The 21,054-nt window shown below is 42.3% G+C and overlaps 1 protein-coding gene across 2 annotated transcripts in view; it reads left to right on the top strand.

Moving 5' to 3' along the window:
- Positions 1-3,071: 3,071 nt before the first annotated feature.
- MAML2 (mastermind like transcriptional coactivator 2) overlaps positions 3,072-21,054 on the top strand; it is a 344,128-nt gene continuing 326,145 nt past the window's right edge. The window contains exons 1-2 of one of the 2 annotated variants that reach the window (XM_057748804.1): positions 3,072-3,369; positions 3,817-4,882. In XM_057748804.1, coding sequence (XP_057604787.1) covers positions 4,370-4,882 — 513 coding nt within the window. In that variant the 5' untranslated portion in view covers positions 3,072-3,369; positions 3,817-4,369. Of the gene's footprint in view, positions 4,883-21,054 lie in introns of both variants that reach the window. The other variant, XM_057748803.1, reaches the window with a different exon arrangement.

A 21,054-nucleotide genomic window follows, 5' to 3' on the forward strand; every position in this document is an offset into this window, starting at 1 on the left:
GATGATGAAGTGACAGTGTCCAAAATGATGCAAGGCAGAGTTTAGAGGAAATGTGATAGTCAAGTGGAAAGGGTGAAGGATCTTGAATGATTTGTAAAAAAAAAAAGAAGTCTAAGGAAAACAAAAGAATGATCTCTAAAGTATCTCTGATGACCCTGGAAGCCTCACTTCTTGTATGTGACACTACAGACAAGCTTGAGCCAGCTGAAGAGTGAGATTTCCAACTGAAAGTTTTAAAAATTAGTTTCTGTTTTTTTAAATAGCATGCATTTAATTTGTAAAAACGAAGGCACTAATGATTTTAGGGACTTATGATGGCAGTTGACCCAGTTCCTAGGTCAGGCATCTTATTGGCTTGAAGCATTTTTCCTGTTAGCACAGCATTCTAACTGTTGATCAGGAAATGCTAATAAGTAGTTTTGCTGATGTCTGAGGTCACTGCAACCGAGCAAGCTTCTTCAGTGGGTGTTTGGAGAGTACAAGATGCTTTTATATACGTGATAACACCAAAAGAACGGCAAAGAGACAGGCTGTCAGGAAATGAGAATTACATTGGATCACGGGGCCAAAAGCAAGTAGTCTAGAAGAAAATGGAAATGCTGAAAAATTACGATTAACTTTTGCAGGTATTATGACATACCATTTATTACTATAGTGTTAAATCCTTTGTGTTAGGTTGCAATGAATAGTAGAGATGATGGGGAAGACAGGTGGACAAATAAAAAGGAATTGAGGCTTAAAAAAATTTATAGGGCTATTACAGAAGCTTTAGGGATATAAGACGGAACAGTTCCATCAAAGGAAAAAAAGAAATGTTTATTTTATTGGCAGCTGGATGTAATTGACCATATTTTCTCACTTGTCTGCTCTCATACTAAAATGAGTAGTTCTATTCACTAGTCCTTTCTTGGAGGTATTATAGGACTTGCTTAGACTCCAGCATGTCCATTGAGGTGTAATTGCAGCCCTTGAGTTGTTTTGGGTATAGTCTGGTTTCCCTGTAACTCTTTTCACACTTGATACTAAGGCAGCAAGTCCAGTGGTTAAGAGAGTATAGGTTTGAAATCAGGCTTAAGAGAGTATAGGTTTGAAATCAGGCTTAAGTTTGAGTCCTGATTTGTTACTGCCTAGTTAGTATAAATAGTTTAATTTTGATAAGCCTCAGTCTTCTCATTTATAAATGGGGTTAATAATACCTCTCCCTCAGGGTTGTTGGTGGATTAAGGGAGATATATGTGAAGGGCTGTGCCTGAAACAGTGACTGTAAATAAATAGGAACTGATGTGAATGGAAATGAGGATGTGGATGATGATGTCAGCTTGAAATTAAATGGCTGTAAAGGGTAAGTGTGTACAAAAGACACTGTAAAGGAGTGTCCTACAGCACTAGAATATAGTATGAAAATTTATTGTTTTTAAGGTGTTTCCTTGTCTAGCTTAGAAATCAAAGTTTATATCAGTTAGGAATAGCAAATTTGACCAAAAACTCTGTGTCATTAATCAAAACCCATGCTACTGCAGGACTGTTAGAGTGAACAGTATGTTTTAATTTAAATATTAAATTTTTTCTCTTTTATTAAGTATGATTGCTGAATATAGAGTACCAATAATAATAGAAGATAATGTCTAATGAATACACCTTTTTAAAAATCAAATATAAAATGATCAAAACTCCTTCACTTTTTAATGACATCTCAAGAGAGAGTTCTCCGTTCACATTTCCATACCTAACAAAGATATATTTCTGCCTTTCTCCATGAGTGGTGAGGAACTTAGCCTTGGAAGGGACAGATATAAGTATGTTCCAATGAAAAGTAGTGTTAGTCCATCAGAATGCACTTGTCCCAAATTCCAAACTGACATTCCAGAATTTGTGAAAATAAAATGAACGAATGTAGGCCAGCTTATCAAGAACTAAATTGTAGATAAATCCAGTCTTAAAATGTTTGCACTGATCTTACCCATTCACGTCTATCCACAGCTCAGTTTGAAGCAGGACCATGTTACTGAGATGCCAGTGTTGGTTTAGATTAACAAAGCCCCATTGCTTGAGACCTTGGATACAAATGACTTCCAACTTAGGATCACAGAATATTTACAGCCCTGACTATACCAATATTGTGCTTGCTCACCTTAATTTATCCTCCATTATTGATGATAATAAGCAGAATCCAATAAACATTTTGAGATCTTAAATGTAGGATTATCTGCAGATGAGGGGCCAACAGTCTGTGTCAGACATCTATTTGGTTTGTGTTAGTAAACTTCTTGAAACTCGACTGCTACATAATGATTTTCTCATTGTGTATGTAAACCAGACAGCTATGAAGACCGCAGATCTTGCATTAGGTTTGTCATAGGCAAGCTTGTATTTTCTAAGAAATCTTTTTTTTTCCCCTTTCTAGAACTGGTGTTGGTAATTTCATCATGGTAAAATATTTTAGTTATTCCTGTTGATTTGTTTGTGACCACCCAGACTGACATCCAGAGACAAAACAGGCGAGCAGACACCCGCCTGCTCTTTAGGAGCTAATGAAGTGATTTCCTCTCCTCTCCCCCCTTTCCCCTCCCCCTCCCCTCCCCCCTCCCCCCCAACACGCACACAGCCTACGTCTCCCTATGACACTCTTGAACATTTCCTCTGCGCTCACCCAGCTCTCGCTAGGGTGCTCAGGGGTGTCATGGACAACATACTGAAAAATGAAAATGACATCCTCAGGGGGGCGTAACGGAGGACTGGAAGGGAAAATACATCCCCGGGCCGGGAATTTCTTCAACATTTCCAGCTGGTGAAGTAGCCGGGTAGAGGCTGGGGAATTTCCCCAGCCGTCCCCGCTGAGCCGAGGCGGAGGCCGAGCTGCGCGCGCCGCCGCCGAGATGCGCCGGCTTAGGGATTCACCCCTTCGGCCGCTGGGAGGCCCTCTGCGTTCCCCTTTCCCCGGCGCCGGCCGCCTCGCTCGCCCGTGCAGTGGCACCCGCCTTCCACCAGGGAGCCTCGGGCGAGCGCTCCCCCCGCCCTCCGCCCCCCCACCCCCCGCTGCAGCTCGCTGGCTCTCTCTTTCTCCCTCTGTCTCTCTCTCTCTCTCTCTTTCTCTCCCTCTCCTATCGGAGCACAATGAAAGCCTGTGTATCGCCGTGACTCCGGGCAGCGGAGCCAGTGGCAGCCCAGCGGCGAACAACAGACGGGAAAGAGAAAGGAAAAGACCAGCAGCTACTTTTCTTTTCCATCTCTAAAGCGGAGCAATCCAAGAGATAGAACCACATTGCTTATTGCGAGTCCAGACCCTCAGATCCACTGGCCGGGGATGGAATGTACAAAAGTGGACAGCAAAGTGGCTGGACATGACTCGGTGCAATTTGCTGGAAGTTTGTAAGTTTGACCATCGTTTGTAAATTACTCTCGGAAGAGTTTGTCTCTCTTGATACTGTATTAGAATCGAGCCGGGGGTGAGGACTGGAAACGTAAGCGGGAAAGAAAAAAATGTGTTGAAGGATCTCTCTCTCAGTGGCTAGTGACTTCAGGCTGCTTTCCTTTAAGGCTGGGAAACCTTAGCGGGAATGAGGATTTTACTGGTGATTGGATTAGCTGAAGAAAAAAGCATGGTCCAGAAGTCCAGTTACTAACATTAACAATTGAAAAGCTGTCTCCCTCTCTGGGGAGAAGACCACATCCTACCGTCCCCCAAAGAGGAAAAAACACCGGAGCAAAGGGAAAGGGAGGACAAATTAAAAGCCAAAAGACAGTCTCTCTTGATTTTTGTACGTTTTGAACATTGACTTCAAAAAGCTTCTGAAACAGCACTTTTTTTTTTTTAAGGTGAGGAAAAGTAAAGGCCGTGGGTTACAGAGACCATGGTGGAAATGGATTTCTCTGCAGAAACATCCCCATAAAGAATCTTCCAAAACAACTAGGTGAGGGGGAGTCCAGCTCTCTATTAATACCTCTCACAATTCCCTTTGCTGTCTGTTCCTGTCTCTCACTTGACAATCCCTGAATTCTTGCTCTAACCCCCAGATCGTGTGTTTACAAAGTACCTAGTGGCTCTTGTCAGCTTGGTGGGGGGGGAAGAAACCCACTAACTCTGTCCAACTTCTCCAGAGCTGTCAAATGCAATTAGAGTAAGTTGATCAGGGTTTGTTTCCAACGTATCCTCTGCGATTGGTTTCTATTCTTTCCCCTCACCCTCTTTTTACTCACGCCCCTCCCCCATACCTTCTCCACTACTCCCCCCACCAACCTCTGAAGACCTCTATTCATGTGGCCCTGAACACTGAGCGCACATTGTCAAAAGCAGATTTGCCTGCACTAACCAGCCATAGCCTCCGTGCACCTCACCATCCCAGAGGCAGCAATCATTGTGTCCAGTAAGATGGGGGACACAGCGCCCCCGCAGGCCCCCACAGGAGGGTTAGGGGGGGCCCCTGGGGCGGGGCTCCTTGGAGGGGGCTCGGTCACCCCCAGAGTGCACAGTGCCATCGTGGAGCGCCTTCGGGCTCGGATCGCCGTCTGCCGCCAACACCACCTGAGCTGTGAAGGACGCTACGAACGGGGTAGGGCCGAGAGCTCAGACCGGGAAAGAGAGAGCACCTTGCAGCTCCTGAGCCTCGTACAGCATGGCCAGGGGGTGAGGAAGCCTGGCAAACACACCAAGGCCACTGCCACTGCTGCCACCACGACAGCCCCTCCACCGCCACCTGCTGCCCCTCCTACGGCCTCCCAAGCGGCAGCGACTGCGGCCCCACCACCCCCACCAGACTATCACCATCACCACCAGCAGCACCTGCTGAGCAGCAGCAATAATGGTGGCAGTGGTGGGATCGCCGGGGAGCAGCAGCCACCCGCTTCAGCCCCGGGGGACCAGAGGAACTCGGCCCTGATCGCGGTAAGGCACCTGGTTTTCTCCTGATTCTGGCTGTGGGTGTGTGGCCTTTGGCGAGGGCAGAGCTGGCCTTGGCCCAATGTCGAGTGGATGGCAGCGCAGTGGGCCAAGATGCCACCTGACTACCTCAAAGGCCACTGCGCGTCTTGGTTGTGATGTGCTACTAAAGCCTTCCTCGGCAAGTTCTGCTGGTGCTCATTCATGGCTTTTCCTCCACCTGTAGAGTATTCCTTAAGTGGTAAGAAACTTGAGTTTGGGAGTTTTTCTCTGGGGTCCACAGCTTGCAGAAGAGTTGGCTACAAGCGGCAAAATCTGAGCCATTGGGGAAGGTCTTGTCTCAGGGAGCCTCCTGCTTTGGTGAGCCAGCCCTGATTAGGCCCAACAAGCCGTGCTTAGCCTGAAAGCGTTTGTTTAGGAGTCCAGCTGACCTTTAGCCAAGCCTTTTCCTTCTTGTCCCGTTTCTCCTTCCCTCTTTGACGTGGCCCCTTCTCCTTGGGTCAAGAGGACATACGTGGGAATCTCTAACAGAGCAAGTTCCCAGAGCATCCCCTCACTCAAAAACAAAAACTTGGGGACATGGCCCAAAGACTGGTAAGGGAGGGTTTTTACAAGGCCTGCTCCCCAGTTTCTTCTAGACGCCCCCACTGTCCCCATCTGGCTGCTTTCCCCAGGCACTGCAGTCAGATAGTGCTGACTTTACAGCCTTCACTAAAGTGGGCCAGCACAAAGGGGCTGTTTCCATGCCATCACCCTAGAGCGTGCCTTGTCTTCAGCCATTCCTGGCGACAGGACATCCAACCTGAAAGTCGTGATTAGGTTTCTGGCTGCAAGTTCTTCCTCAGAGGCACAGACACACCCCATCCCAGAGGGAGTGGCCCTTGACTCATTGGTTCTTGGTGCCAGCCCTGATCAGGTGACTGCCTGCCATGTGTGCCGGCTTTCCCCCCAAAGCTGCTGGGCCTGTGGCCTCAGGGTGGAAGGTGGAGCGCTGCCCTGCAGCCCTGCAGCCCTGCAAGCTTCCTCCATTTCTGACTTCTGTGGGGCTTCAGAAGTCCAGTGTCCGCTCACAGAGCAGCTCCGGTTTGAAAGCAGCCCTAATGAAAGTCAGCAACAGGAAATGGCCATGCAAGCTGAAATGTCCTCAAAAAGCCCAAAGGAGAGGAAGGCACTGGGTTGAACTCCTTCTCCGAGGGAACTTGAGAAGGAGCTCTAGGGAGAGGACATCCTCCAGCCAGACCCAAAGGATGTTTCTTGGTGGCTCCTCCTTATCCCTGGCCTGGGTCTGTGGTGGTGAAGCTTCCAGACAGTCTAGGGGCTGGATTGGTGCTGTTCTGTTCCGCCATACATTTTGCTTGGGATGCCTAGAACTGCAGCTTCCTGGCGCCAACTCCAGACGAAAGATAACTGCTAACAGTTAAACTGCCCAATGTTTGTTGTTTTATCCTTGGATACAGTTAGCCTGTGGGGTTATATTAGTGCTTCAAGGCCTAATTTCTTTTCCCTTCCACCTGCTTTATTCCCACTTCCCCCTGGAATTCCCTAGGACAGCAATGAGAGTTTGCTGCGTGAAACAGAGATGCTGAGGTAAAGTGGGGTATGGGAAGGGCGGGCAAAGAATCACTCAAATGGAGAGAAGAATAAGGTTTGTATGTGTGTGTGTGTGTGTGTGTCACTGGCATCTGCAGCCAAAGGCATCTAAATGCCTCGATTGTCCCCAGTAAATTTATAATCTGTCTGCAAGTCTCCCAATAATACTGCCTTGTGTGCTTCACAGTCTCCTGGTAAGTGTTTCTGGGGGTGATACAGGGAACCAGGCGCCCAGCCTTTCTCAGTAGAGAAGACAGATCTCTGTCCTGGGTGCCAAGATTGTATGGCCTTCACATCCCAGCCGCTGCAAGGAAGGTGTCTGCTTATGGCCTTGTTCTCTTGGTTTTCGCTTTTCTCCCACTTGGAAGGAAGATGAGGCTGCCTTTTTCTCTTGGGGTCTTGGGGATCCGAAATGAAACCAACTTCAGTAGTTATTGTAAGTTTATGATAGCAGTATCCATGCTGGGAGGAAGTGAGAGCACCGTGTCTGGCCTTTCCCGACTGGAGGTTTACGGCTGCAGAAGCCAAAGGTGGCTGCTCCTTCACTCCTGTTTTAGAAGGGAATCTGCTTTCTCTCTCCTTACTACCAACCATCCCCTAAAACATCCCCTTAGAGGAGCTCCTTCCTCGAGTGCCGTGATGATTGATGAGAGACGCAGTGTGAGTTAGGAGTAAAAAGTCCAGTTTATTTCTGATGGCGGCTTTTCACTGCAAACCTGTGCCTTTGCAAGGGTTGATCCACTACTCCTCTTTTGGTTATTGGAAATTCCCTTCTCCATTTTAGCTTCTAAGTTTGGCACTTTGTTACTCAGCATGGTACTCAGAGATGGTGATGCAAGTACTGTATTAACCTGATAACATTGTGTCCGAAGGGAGGCCTGGGCATTTGGGAGTTATTCACTAAGCCCGTTAAATCTGCAGTTCTCACTTTGCTCAGGCTTCTCTTATTTTCAGGAACATCATCCATTTAAAGGGGCATTTGTGCACAATGGGTGTCAGAATTCTTTCTTAATACTGTGTCCATAACCAGATTTATTTCTGTCTGGGTGTGTTGAAGGTATCCCTTTAATAGTTCATTCGTATGCGCTAAGTGGCCATAAATGTCCTTTGGAGAAAGGGAGAGAATATTGATCATCTAAAGTCGAATACGCACAGTGTCTTCAGATGAAAGCTTTGTATCCTGCATACCTGCTAGTACGATGCCTTGTATATAGTCAGTAATATTTGAATGAGGGTGGAAAGAGAAATTCTGTTCTGTGGGATAGTGCTGACTTTGAGGGGTGTGATACTACAAGAAATATATAATGTCTGAGATTTTCAATAGCCTGAGTTTCAAGAACAATGCAAGAATAACCTCCAAGCCGGTTCTAATTCTGTCCACATTGAGAGCCTAATTCTGCAGCCCTTACTCAGCCAGTTTCTTCATTTAGCTCAAGTACAAGTTCAGGGGAAGCCCCATTACTGCAGAGACTGCAGGAACAGGGCCTTTCAGAGGGCCTGGATTGTAAGGGTTTAAGCAGATCTGCATTTCTAACCACTTGGAGCAGGCTTTAGGCACTAAATCATTTTCTGGTGAAGTATGTTTGAATCTTTGAATGAACTGTGAAACTGAATAATTGCTGGTCCGTGGAACAGAAAGGTTTAGAGCTTCCGTGGTGCATTATTAATCTTTCCCTTTTGCCTGAGACAAGCTCTTTTTCTGTTGCTTAGACTGTGTTGCTAGGATGGATAGATAAGTGGTTCCAAGTCATCTTTGGCTTCAGAGATTATCTTTTCTCTAATGTAGTGTGGAGGAAAGAAAACAGATCAGACAAGGAGTCTGCATCCTCAGTTCTGTGCCTGCTTGGTCACTAATCAGCTGGGTGACCTAGGACAAGTTACTTAGCAGTCATCTGTAAAACAGAACAATCGTGCTGCCCTAGCTTGTTGAGAAAGTAAATGAATGTGTTTTTCTGAATAGGCTTTGGAAAAAATTAAGCACTGCAGAAATGCAAGGCATTATTACTAGTATTACTAATAATAAACCACTAAACAACGAATCATAATGCCAGTTTTTCCAGGGATTAAAAGTGTACTTAAGCTTTCAGTTGTCTGTTTTAAATGGTGAAATAGCTTTTATTGTAAATAGAGGGATTGGTATTTCAAATTCAGTGCTGTCAAGATAAGACTGAGATATCAGTGTACTTAAGTGTTCCCAAAGGTCCCAGGAAATCCTAGTTAAAATCTGCAACGGCGTGAAAGTGTTTAGGGTCTTTTACAGGCCCCTGCACAGACCTGAGCAGCTTTGGAAAGGTGTGTCCACCAGAGTGTGTCAGGAATATTAGAAAAGCAGCTTGCACAAATGACATGGGAAAGTTAAATATTTTGTCAACAATAGTCTAAAATGTTAATTGTTAGCTTAAGAAAGTCAAACAAGTTAAATCATTGCCAGAGTTCCCTGGTTATTTTTAACTGATAATAATCAAGTTTCCAATTGACAATTCAAAATTTGTGAGTGGGGTTGCTGAGAACAGAAACAATTCACTGGCCAGATCTGGGTGTCTGTAGCTGTCCATGTGATGAATATCCTCCCTAGGACAGTGATAGGAGTGTTTACATTATTTATATATGCAGCCATTATTTCTTTAAGAACTGACCTATTTTTGTGCTGTTTTCCAGAACAAAGTAATAAAGGGAGAGTTCTTATCTCTCCAGGACCTTCCTACTACTTCTTTCCAGTAAATATAATTATAAGATCTCACAAAGGCAAAAGAGTTCAAGTGGAGAGAGAAGTTGGTACAATCCTTTATCAAAAATGGATAGAAAGTTTGTTTTGACAGCCAAGTAATGTTATTATGTCACCCAAGATGTCTTGCTTGTTTAGGTCAATGTTTATTTATAGAAAGCATCTGCTTTCTTTGAAATAATGTCATTGCTAGGTGATGTTTATCAAATTTTCCTAAACCTTAAAGGCTAATGCTGTATGACTCCCATGCCAGTAAACCTTTTGTTAAGTACTGAGACAGGCATGGGTTTTCAAATGTTCTTAGACATAACAATCACATGTGACTAAAAGAGTGGCCTTGATTAGCTGTTTTTATTTTTATTGTTGTCGTGTGTGTTTGTTTTTAGCACTGCTATTTAATCTCAGAAAGCTTAGAAGGAAATTTGAAAAAAATCATCCAATTGTGCTATGCATGGCAGCTAAACCATTCTGTGTGGATTCAACTACTTCCTTGTGCTTTAATCCAGCCCCTTTTATATGATCATAGGCAAATCATGTTTAATAAAAACAATTCTAAATTCTTTCTTCTGCATTTTCATGATAATTTCCCTCACACTTTAACAAGTTCTGTGGGAGAATAGAGAAATACAGCTAAAGACGTAGTCCCTTCTTACTTACAGGCTAGTTGGCAAATCAAGACCACATTGACACAGTAACAGTAGTAGTACTTAACTAGGTAGAATGGACCAAAACTGATATAGAAAATCAGAGGGAGAGAGGAATAAATATTTATTGAGCCCTAGATTGTCAAGGCACTTTAATTGTATACTTTATGTAATGCTTTAAAAAAAAAGAGAGATGAGTAAGCAACATTTAGCTATTTTACAAATAAGGAAACAGGCTTAGAGATTCAATAAGTGGAAGAATTTCATGCATAGATTTTCTAGTTGGGCCCGTGTTTGATCTCTGCTTCACACCTCTTAGCTGCATGAGCTTGGCGAAGTCATTTTCTTCTTTTTGGGCATCAGTATCAACTGTAAAATAAAGCTAATATTTTTTAGCAAAACGGTCTGCATAGTGCCTGGCACATAGTGGGCTCAAAACATGAGTGCTGTTAGCAATTGGTAGAAGAGAGAGTCAAACCCAGTCCAGGCAGCGCTTGTTGGAGAATGTGGGTCCCCAGCAGGCCTGGGAGGAGCGAAAGAGAAGGAGAATGAGGAGTGGGATCGCTGAGTGCCCATGTGGGTGAACCTTGAGTGTTTGGGGACAGAGAGTGGAGCCTGGTTGCCACTGTGGTTGGGTGTGAGGAGTGAGGGGCGCCTGTGAGGTCGATCCACCTCCTGGAGGGTCCGGAGCTCCAGCAAGAGTCTATCAGAAGCCCTGGGAAATGGCCGAGCTTGGAAGGCTCAGAGGAGTCAGCGTCTATGAAGCAATAATAATCTTTCATATACTTGAAGACAAGTATTACATTTCCCCTCCAGCAGCCTCTTCTCGTTGCACACTGCCTAAGTGTTCTGTATTACCTATCTTCAAGTCCCTTGAGCTGCTTAATGCCTTGCTATTTACACACTTCTCCCATTCACAGTGAGTTATATACAGCGTGACATGGCCTTTGGCATCGAAAGGAGTTGGTTTTAAAAGCACAGTCGCTAGACGCAGAAGAGAAACTAAAAGAAGCAGAACTACATCTCTCTTTTCTTAGGCTGGCTAGGCCTTACAGTGCAAATAAGAACTGCCCCCACGGTTAAAAGTGGGTTCTCTTGATGTGTAAACTGATCTTCCCAGCAAATGAGTTTATTAACTTGGAAAAGGTCTTTTCATTAAAACAAACAAACAAACAAAATTGTGAGCAGAAATTTATGAGAAGCTGTGAGTCCAGATAGTCTCTGAGATTTACTTGCTTTCTTCCTTGCTTTTTAATTGCATGTGTGTTAACAGATCTTTTACTTGCCCTAAGGTCAGTCAGATACCGGTTTCGCCTATTTGGTTCATGTTCACAGGGTACAGGAAAGGCTCCCGATGGAGTAGTAGATGGCTGAGGGGAAAAGCCAACAACTCCTTTCTTCCCTGATTTGAGGCATGATGCTGGGATACTGACCATCATAGCTGGTGTGGCTCTCCATCTTCAGCCCCCAACTCCTACCCTTTCCTATACATACCTAAGGGAGAGGTGTGAAAGAATGAAAGCTGTTCTTTTTCCTTGGAGAGGGGATGAAGAGAGAGGTTTATGTATTTTCCATCAAGGCTTGAAGAAGACTAGAGGGTCAGGCCCTACTGTAACCAAATTGCCCAAGGAATGACTAAGACAGGCAAATAACAGTATTTGACATGCACTCTGGTCTCCAGTTCTTAACAGTTTTAGTTCTGAAATTTCATATCAAGATTGTGGATGTGGGTGCTTTTTTGAGTTTGGGGAAATTATCCATGAATTTAATAAAGAATCGTTGTGCAGCTATTCTGTGCCAAGAGAATTGTATCCGTGATGAACAATTTGATATAGCCTTTGCCTTCTTGGAATTTACAGTCTGAAAGGGGTGTGTGTGTGGGGCGGATGCAGTTGGAAACAGAAGTGTTAAAGTCAGTTTACGGAGGCAAGACATCATAGCACTTAAGAACTTGGGGTCGGGGTGAGACTACCTGGTTCCAAATCACAGCTCTACCACTTAATAGCTGTGTCTTCTTGGTTAAGTTAATTAAACTCTCCAGTCTCAGTTTTCTCACCTGTAAAATGGAATGATAGCGATAGAACTAGCTACTTAGGGTTGTTAAGTAAGTGAGGTAACTTCCTGGCACCTAGAAGAGGCTCAATAAATTTTAACTGTTGTTATTATTAATATGAGAAGTGACATACTCAAATCAGATTCATGGTTTTCCCAGCTTAGGATGCTGTCCCCAAAAGGATGTCAGGGATACTTCATGGAAGGGCATGGCTTTTCTCTTTATATTTATTTCAAATGGTTAGTGAAGTATACCATATTATCCAGTATTTCCATACTATCCCTAAATAGTTTACTGTGGAGATGCTGGCTGGGATGGGTTTACGTTTCTCTGAAATGGGTTGAATAGTAGTCTTCTTCAGAACAGGATCAATTAATATCTCTTCCATTCCTGGGATTCTAGGACTCCTAATCTAGAATTTGACTAGACTGAGTGTTTATTAGACTCCTTACTACTTCTACAATAAAGGCTGGGTTTCCATTCAGTTGCCCAGAGAGTGTGGTGTGTGGACTGTGTGGGTAAGTGAGAAATTTAGACTGTCTGTTGAGAATTTGGAAAGATTAGAATGGAATAGTCCAAATTTATCAATTTAACTGGATTATTAATTCAGACTGACGAATAATTCTTAAGTGAATCTGGTCACAGAGTCACAAACAGTTAGCAGTTCCCTGCTGTGTAGATTTATTCTGTTGAGGTAGGTTCCCTCTATGCCCACCTTCTGGAGAGTTTTTATCATAAATCGGTGTTGAATTTTGTCAAAAGCTTTTTCTGCATCCATTGAGATGATCATGTGGTTTTTATCTTTCAGTTTGTTAACATGGTGTATCACATTGATTGGTTTGCGTATATTGAAGAATCCTTGCATTCCAGGGATAAACCCCACTTGATCATGGTGTATCATCCTTTGAATGTGTTGTTGGATTCTGTTAGCTAGTATTTTTTTTGAGGATTTTTGCATCAAAATTCATCAGTGATATTGGTCTGTAGTTTTCTTTTTTTGTAGTATCTTTGGTTTTGGTATCAGGGTGATGGTGGCCTCATAAAATGAGTTTGGGAGTGTTCCTTCCTCTGCAGTGTTTTGGAAGAGCTTGAGAAGGATGGGTGTTAGCTCTTCTCTAAATGTTTGATAAAATTCACCTGTGAATCCATCTGATCCTGGACTTTTGTTTGTTGGGAGATTTTTAATCACAGTTTCAATTTCATTACTTGTGAATGGCTGTTCATATTTTCTATTTCTTCCTGATTCAGTCTTGGAAGGCTATATACCTTTCTAAGAATCTGTCCATTTCATCCAGGTTGTCCATTTTATTGGAATATAGTTGCTTGAAGTAGTCTCTTATGGTGCTTTTTATTTCAGTGTCTGTTGTAACTTCTCCTGTTTCACTTCTAATTTTATTGATTTGAGTCCTCTCCCTCTTTTTCTTGATGAGTCTTGCTAGAGGTTTATCACTTTTATTTATCTTCTCGAAGAACCAGCTTTTAGTTTTATTGATTTTTGCTACTGTTGTCTTTGTTTCTATTTCATTTATTTCTGCTCTGATCTTTATGATTTCTCTCCATCTACTAACTTTGGGTTTTGTTTGCTCTTCTTTCTCTAGTTTCTTTAGGTGTAAGATTAGATTGTTTATTTGGGATTTTTCTTGTTTCTTGAGGTAGGATTGTATTGCTATAAACTTCCCTCTTAGAACTGCCTTTGCTGCATCCCATAGGTTTTGGATTGTTGTGTTTTCTTTGTCATTTGTCTCTAGGTATTTTTTGATTTCCTCTTTGATTTCTTCAGTGATCTCTTGGTTATTTAGTAGCATATTGGTTAGCCTCCATGTGTTTGTGTTTTTTACAGTTTTTTTCCTGTAATTGATTTCTAATCTCATAGCGTTGTGGTCAGAAAAGATGCTTGATACGATTTCGATTTTCTTGAATTTACCAAGGCTTGATTTATGACCCAAAATGTGATCTATCCTGGAGAATGTTCTATGTGCACTTGAGAAGAACGTGTAATCTGCTGTTTTTGGATGTAATGTCCTATAGATTTCTATTAAATCAAGCTGATCTATTGTGTCATTTAAAGCTTGTGTTTCCTTATTAATTTTCTTCCTGGATGATCTGCCTATTGGTGTAAGTGGGGTGTTAAAGTCCCCCCACTATGATTGTGTTAGTGTTGATTTCCTCTTTCATAGTTGTTAGCCTTTGCCTTATGTATTGAGGTGCTCCTGTATTGGGTGCATATATATTTATAATTGCTATCTCTTCTTCTTGGATTGATCCCTTGATCTTTGTGTAGTGTCCTTTCTTGTCTCTTGTAACATTTTTTATTTTTAAGTCTATTTTATCAGATATGAGTGTTGCTACTCCAGCTTTCTTTTGATTTCCATTTGCATGGAATATCTTTTTCCATCCCCTCACTTTCAGTCTGTCTGTGTCCCTAGGTCTGAAGTGGGTCTCTTGTAGACAGAATATATGTGGGTCTTGTTTTTGTATCCATTCCCTGCTGTGGAGATTTAAATGTATGCTTTTGAAAGCCAGGTCCCTCACCCAAGTTGCTAAGGAATCAGTTCTCTCACTGAAACCACATACAAACAGGCGGCACAAATTTGCCCTCTTCCCATCCCCAACCTGGAGCATGTTGACAATTTCAAGCCTTGATGTGGGTCTTAGCTTGGAATCGCTTCTTTGCTTAGTACCTCCTCAAGAGTGACTTTCCATGAGAAACAGGAGGAAAATGTTGCCAAGACTTCAAAGCAGGTTTCTGTGAGGATAATTCTTAATCAAAAGCACAGTGTTTCTGTGAAGAAGTGACAGGATTAGAATGAGAATAGTCTTGTTCTTGGTGGATGATGTTTGGAAAAGGACGGATTTATTGGTTCTAACTCAGAGCAAAGAAGGTAGTCAAAACTTTGTTAGTTTCCTTTTTCCCCATCATTTAAACTTACATCCCCCTCTTCCTCCTGAAGGATAATATTCTGAGGATATGTAGAATCAAACTCTTGTTGGGTTTGTTTTGTTTTGTATTGTTTTTAACAGTATTCTTGCTGAGTCACGGCCAGTTCCTATGTTAATATAGAATTGTTAACGTTGTTTTAAAAGTTCTCTTTTGTCAAGAATGTGGTTCAGTTCTCCAGCACAGTCATAACTCTCACCCACAGGAAGCCCAACACCTTGAATTCCTCACTGTACAACAGGCTTCTTTTCAGGTAGTTCTGAAGGATTTGAACAGAAAGTTAATTACATGTCTTTTTCTTTCTTTTTTTTCCCCCAGAAAATTTACTTAAGGCCAAAGTTTGCTTCAACTGCTAATAACTTTACCAGGGGTTTGCTGGATACACAGTATAATCTCTTAGAGTCATGGTAACCAGGGTGCAAAGAAGTGGCTTAATTGAATACAATGCGTGCTGTACTGCGTCTTTGGAATGACGATTGCCACACTTTAGTGTACACTGCTCATTTCTGGAGGTCTCTGGAGTCTGAATTGTATAAAAATAAAAACATTCTCTGACTGAGCTGCTAAGAAACTAATTTTTCGTTGTTGTTCACCTAAGTGGGCCCATACTTGCTAAACCGGCTAAGGCTTGCACATTTGATTGCCACACTGCACCATGTAATTTCAGACAGCAAAACCAGTGTGCTGGTGGTATTATCCCATTTGGTTGTTTCACAGAGGTGTTGAAAAAGAGTAAAGTACAGACATAAGGGTAAACAGGAAAGAGCAGCGGTCCTCCTGACAGAAACACAGGCGGAGGCGGCAGATAGTTCAGGAAAGTTTGCACCCAGGTACTGTAGCCATTGCACCAACAAGAGCTTCCTTTTCTCGCTTAGATTCTTTGCATGTGGATCTGTTTGCAGGCTCGGTCACCGGGAGAGAGATTCTGAGCTGTCTTTGTGCTAAATTAAACATTAGTTTTCTCCTTGGGAACCTGATCTTCCAAAGACTAGGCAACAATATCTTTCGGAGAGAGCTCCCAGCTCCCTCAGGAAGAGACCAGCTCAGGAGCCTTCTCACCTCCACTGTGAGTGTGTGTTGAATGGGAATTATTTTGTCTAACAGGGTCTAGAAGCCCTTAGAGCAAGGACCTGTACTTTTATTCTTGGTATAATGCAGGAGGACCCATGCCATCTTAGAATATTTTAAATGGAAATGATCAGAGCAGCACCCAGATCATGGAAGATTTCAGCCACCCATGGGAAAGAGTTTCCTTTGCTCACTGTCCCCCAGATTCCAAACGCACAGCAATGAAAGAGGGAGTATATGGCAAAATAGAAGCCATCCCATTTCTAACCTTCTCATCTCCATCCTGCCCATCCCCCAGAGGGGTAGTTCATATTGATCAAAAAATAGGCACTATTTTATCAATTTATACAGTCTCATGAGCCCTTAGAGAGAAAACAGATCAAACCCATCTCTCATAGGTGAGAAGATTAAAGCCCATTTAAAAGCAAGCACTCCAAGTTCCCACCCATAGCTGTAGAGGCAGAACTAGAGCCCAAGTTTTTTGACGTCTATTCTAGGTTATAAAAAGCAGTCCTTTTAATAAATCTGTAAAAAAGAACAGTTAAGGACCATGTAGGATTTATATTAGTTTTGATAGTAGAAGGAGCATGGAATTTAGAGCCTATGGTAAGTTGTTTTTTAAATGATCACGACTCCTTCCATCCCACACACCCCTTTTAATGTGACTTTACCACTCCTCCCATTGAAAAGTGGAGGCTGTTTCTCCCCATTGAACCTTGAATAGCCTTGTGAGTTGTTTTAACCAAGAGTATGTGACAGAAATAGCGTTGTGCTACTTCTGAGGATGGGCTTTAAGAAGCCCTCTTGAACTTAAAATTTGTTAAGGGTAAGTCTTAAGTGTTCTTACCATAAAGAAACAAACAAACAAGTACGTAGGTAAAAACAAAGAGGGCAGGAGGAAACTTTGGAAAGTGATGGATATGTTTTTGGCCTTGGTGGTGGTCATGGTTTCCTGGGTGTATACTCATCCCCAAACTCATTGAGTTGTAGATGTTAAATATGTACTGCTCTTTATGTCAATCATACCTCAGTAAAATGGTTTTTTTCAAAAAAGCCCTCTTGGGACACTGAGATCACAATATAACGAAGCTGGTCTAGCCAACTGGAAGATGAGTGTCCACATGCTGAAAACCAAAGTGCCCCTAACCTCTAACCAGCACCAGCCACCAGCATGAGAGTGAGGCCATCTTGGACCAACCAATCCTCCAACTCAGTACAGCCAGATGAGTGACTGAGCCCAGGTGGAATCAGCAGAGGAACTGCCCGGCCAACCTAAAGAATCATGGGAAATATTGCGTAATTGTTTTAAGCCACTACGTTTGGGGGATGTTTTATAACTTAGCAGATGTTGGCTGAATCAGAGCCAGAAAAGCTTAGCATAGAAGACAGTTCCACCTCTTTAGGCGTGTTACCCTAGGACTGATTACTTAGCATCTTTGAAGACATTTTCTGCTTTTTGTGATAATAGAAAGTATCTTAAAATGTTGTGAGGATTATATGAGATAATCCATAAAAGAATCTAGCGTGTTGTCTGGCACATGGCAGAGCTTAAGCGTTGGTTTCCTCGCTTTGTCCTTTGTTTCTTCTCACTGTATTGTAATTCAAGACCCCTCCCCCCCACCTTTATCATCTCACTTTCACTTCATGGGCATCCATGTTCTCAGAGGCTTCCCAAGCTACTGTTCCTCTGAACGATTTATTTTTTCCCTCCTGCATGATGGCCTGGTGCTGTCATTCCTCCTAACTACCAAATTTCCAGCATTCTTGTTACGCTCCAGGGAACACATCTGCCTTTGGTAGTGTACCCTTAAAATAGAAAAGGGTTCACCTTATAAAGATGTCACTCCCCTTGTACTGTTATGCTGCCCTTGGGAGAGTCAAACAGCATAGCAAATATATACGGGCAATGTAATTGCCTTCGGTCTTCTAGGTCACAGAATACTTTGCTAGCGAGTACTGCATCCGGGGGAAAGTAAGCATATCCTGTCTTGAAGAGCAGAGTTTCTAGCGTCTATCCCTGTTACTGTTTTTGTTTTTGTGTTTTTTTTGGTAGCAGATTACTCTAAGTGCCTCATTTTTTTCCATCTTACACTTCACAATAAATGAATAAACAAAGAGGGAGTGATATGGGGATACTATATTATACTTCTTATACTTATTAGTGATAATAAAGAGTACTGGCCTGGGAACTAGATGTTGAAGGTCCCAGTGCTCACACTGATAACCAACTAGTAAGAACTTAGTCAAATTCTTTTACCTCCCTGGTGCTTACTTTCCTTCTTGGAAAAACAAGGAGGGGGCACTTGATGAGTGGTTTGGCCCAGTCTGAGGCCATTTTTGGGTTGATACACTTTGAATAAGTTCCCTGATATTTTGCTTCTGTTTTTCAGCCTTCAATCTCTCCTTAAGTGTATCTGCTAGGAAGAGTGGAAAGAAGGAGAGGTGACAAGGTTGGAAATATTTTGTTTTGTTTTTTAGAGGACGTGCTAGAGAGGAGGATCTGAAGTAATCTTGGAAACAAGGTCCAGCCAGCTGTGGAAGAGGGCGAGGGCACAACCATGTTAATTGCTTTGCACCCTTCCTAGAAGTAATGAACAACTCACTCCATATCTGACCCTAATTTGATGGGGTTTAGGGTTCCAGTATGAGAACCACAGTTGTAGGACTAGAGTTTGATTCATTAAATTGACTTTGGGGGGAAGCACTGATTTTTTTCCCCCGATCCTCCCAACTACACTTTGCCACATTTCTGTGGGTAAAGCAGTTTTCCAGTTCAGTCCCCCTGTGAAATAATTACGTGGAATATAAAATGTAAACCGAAAAACATATTCTTGTAGAGCCCTCCTTTTTCAGGAATTAACTAGTCTTTTAGCTGTATACGTCAGTCTCTCCATCTGTTTCTCTCTCTTTCATAGACATATAACAGTTGAAAAGTGCATATTAATGGATGGGTTTTATAAGTGTCACCACTTCATTTTTTTAACATGCTTCCACTTTAAATGGGACTACAAAAGAGAGTCACTGAGAAATTGACCTGGGGGGAGGGGAATTCAATGCACTGCCTCTCACTTTTTCTTTCTTTTTTTCTCCTTATCACTGAAACCCTAAACAGAGAGTGTAATCACCTATTTCCCAAGGGCAGCCCTAAGCCCTTAAAACTCAGATCTGTTTAAGGATTTATAATAGAACTGGAAAAAAGAAATGCACAGGATCTGCTCCAAAGCAACAAAGGAAAATTTACCCAACCAAATATTCAATCTAGAGAATTTCTTTGATAGCACAATCCCTTCTTTCCCTATCTCTTGATTTAGGTGGAGCATAGCTCTTCAAATTGCATCTTTACGATTTCTAGAATCTTGGGGGTCTGTAGATCACATCTTAGGCTCCAGGCCAGCCCAGTGCATTTTCTTTCACAAAGCAAGATGTAACTAGCAGGAGGCCAAAAGGGGCATTTGGTTGTGGTTGTTGTTTATTTTGTTTCAAAGGGTAGACACACGCAGCTTCACTGTTAGATTACAGCCAGAGAGATGGTGACATTTTCCCTAGTAACTTCTAAACTCCTTAGCTTTTCTTCTAAGATTTTTTTGATTTTTAGATGAAAATGCTTGATATTATGCTTTGCAACATGGCTTTTCTTTTTAAAAGTATTAAGATAAAGGAAGTCGTGTTGCCTTTCTTTTCCGATAGATAGGGTCTCACTTTTGCTTAGAAAATGTGCCCCAAATTCCCATTATATACACATGCACGTGCGCGCAAACACACACACAAACACACACACAACCTTTGTTTACCATGGTTATTTTTAATATATATATTATAGTATTATTAGTATATAGAGGCACAAGCTGATTATATGTTGACTTCATAGAGAAAATAGAAATGAGGAAATGTATTAAAGACTATGGGAAAGATCCGTTTTAAAGGAAGTTGCTCCAGAAGACAAGAGTACGCCAAATTGCAGAAGGTAGGAAAGAGCACATTGTATCCTAATGGTAAGTGTGGAGTAACAGGAGACCTCCATTCTGGTCCAGGCTTCTCTGCGAACTAACTGGGTGACCTTGGGACCAGTCAGCCCTCCTTTGTTTCTTAGTATCCCCATCTGCAACCCCGAAGGTTTGGATTCCTCGGCACTTTGCTTGGCTGGATTATTCTTGACACACAGGATTTGGCTCATATATCACCTCCTTGGAGAGACCTCCCTGGCTGCTCTAACTATTGTAGACACACATGATTGATCTCTTTTTCTCTCTCGTCCTTCTCTATCATTTTACCCCTCTATAGAGGTTTGGTTGTCATCATAACTTTTATCACTGTCTGAGTTTCTGTTGATTCCTTATTTATTTGTGCATTTCTTATCTTTCTCCACTGGAATGTAAGCTCCATGAGACTAGGGACCTTGTCAGTCTTGTTCACCACATGTATCCCAGCCCCAAGCAGTTCCTGGAACATTTTGTATCCACAACAATTATTTGTTGAGTGAATGACTAGATCAGTGGCTTTTAAACTAGAGATGTCTTATGAGTCCTTCAGGGATGGTAGTAGGAAAGGGAGATGGAGGAACATGTGATGGGCCTCCAAGCTCTCCACCTCCTGTTTAATTATGGGTATATTATGTACATATGTGTATATATTATATACACATAATTACATCATATACATAATTATATATTATATATCATATATACACATGTATACACATATGTGCATAATATAGACATATGATTAAAAACTTAGTAAGATATATGTAAAGTATATATAACATGTATATAAACACTAGTTTTTAATTACACTAAGGCACGTGTATATCTATATTGTGTATAATATATATAAAGGTATATCTATAGATATACATATGGAATATAGATATATGCCTTAGTGTGATTAAAAATATGGTTCCAGTGCTACAGTCATTTGAAAGATACAGGGACATGATGATCTCTTAAGACTGTTCCCAGATTGAAATTCTAAAGCCCAGTATCTCATAAGTAGAAAATATTGGTACAAGGAAAAGGATGATGGAACAGAAGTTACGCATGTTGAATGCCTACTGTATGCTGGGTTCTGTGTCAGGCCCTTGGACCACACAGGAGAGACAAAGCTCCTGTTGGATGGAGTTTATATTTTAATGGGGAGGGGCATAGGGACAGAGAGTAAACAAAC

This window comes from Hippopotamus amphibius, chromosome 9 (genome assembly GCF_030028045.1).
Source record: "Hippopotamus amphibius kiboko isolate mHipAmp2 chromosome 9, mHipAmp2.hap2, whole genome shotgun sequence".
NCBI lineage: Eukaryota > Metazoa > Chordata > Mammalia > Artiodactyla > Hippopotamidae > Hippopotamus > Hippopotamus amphibius.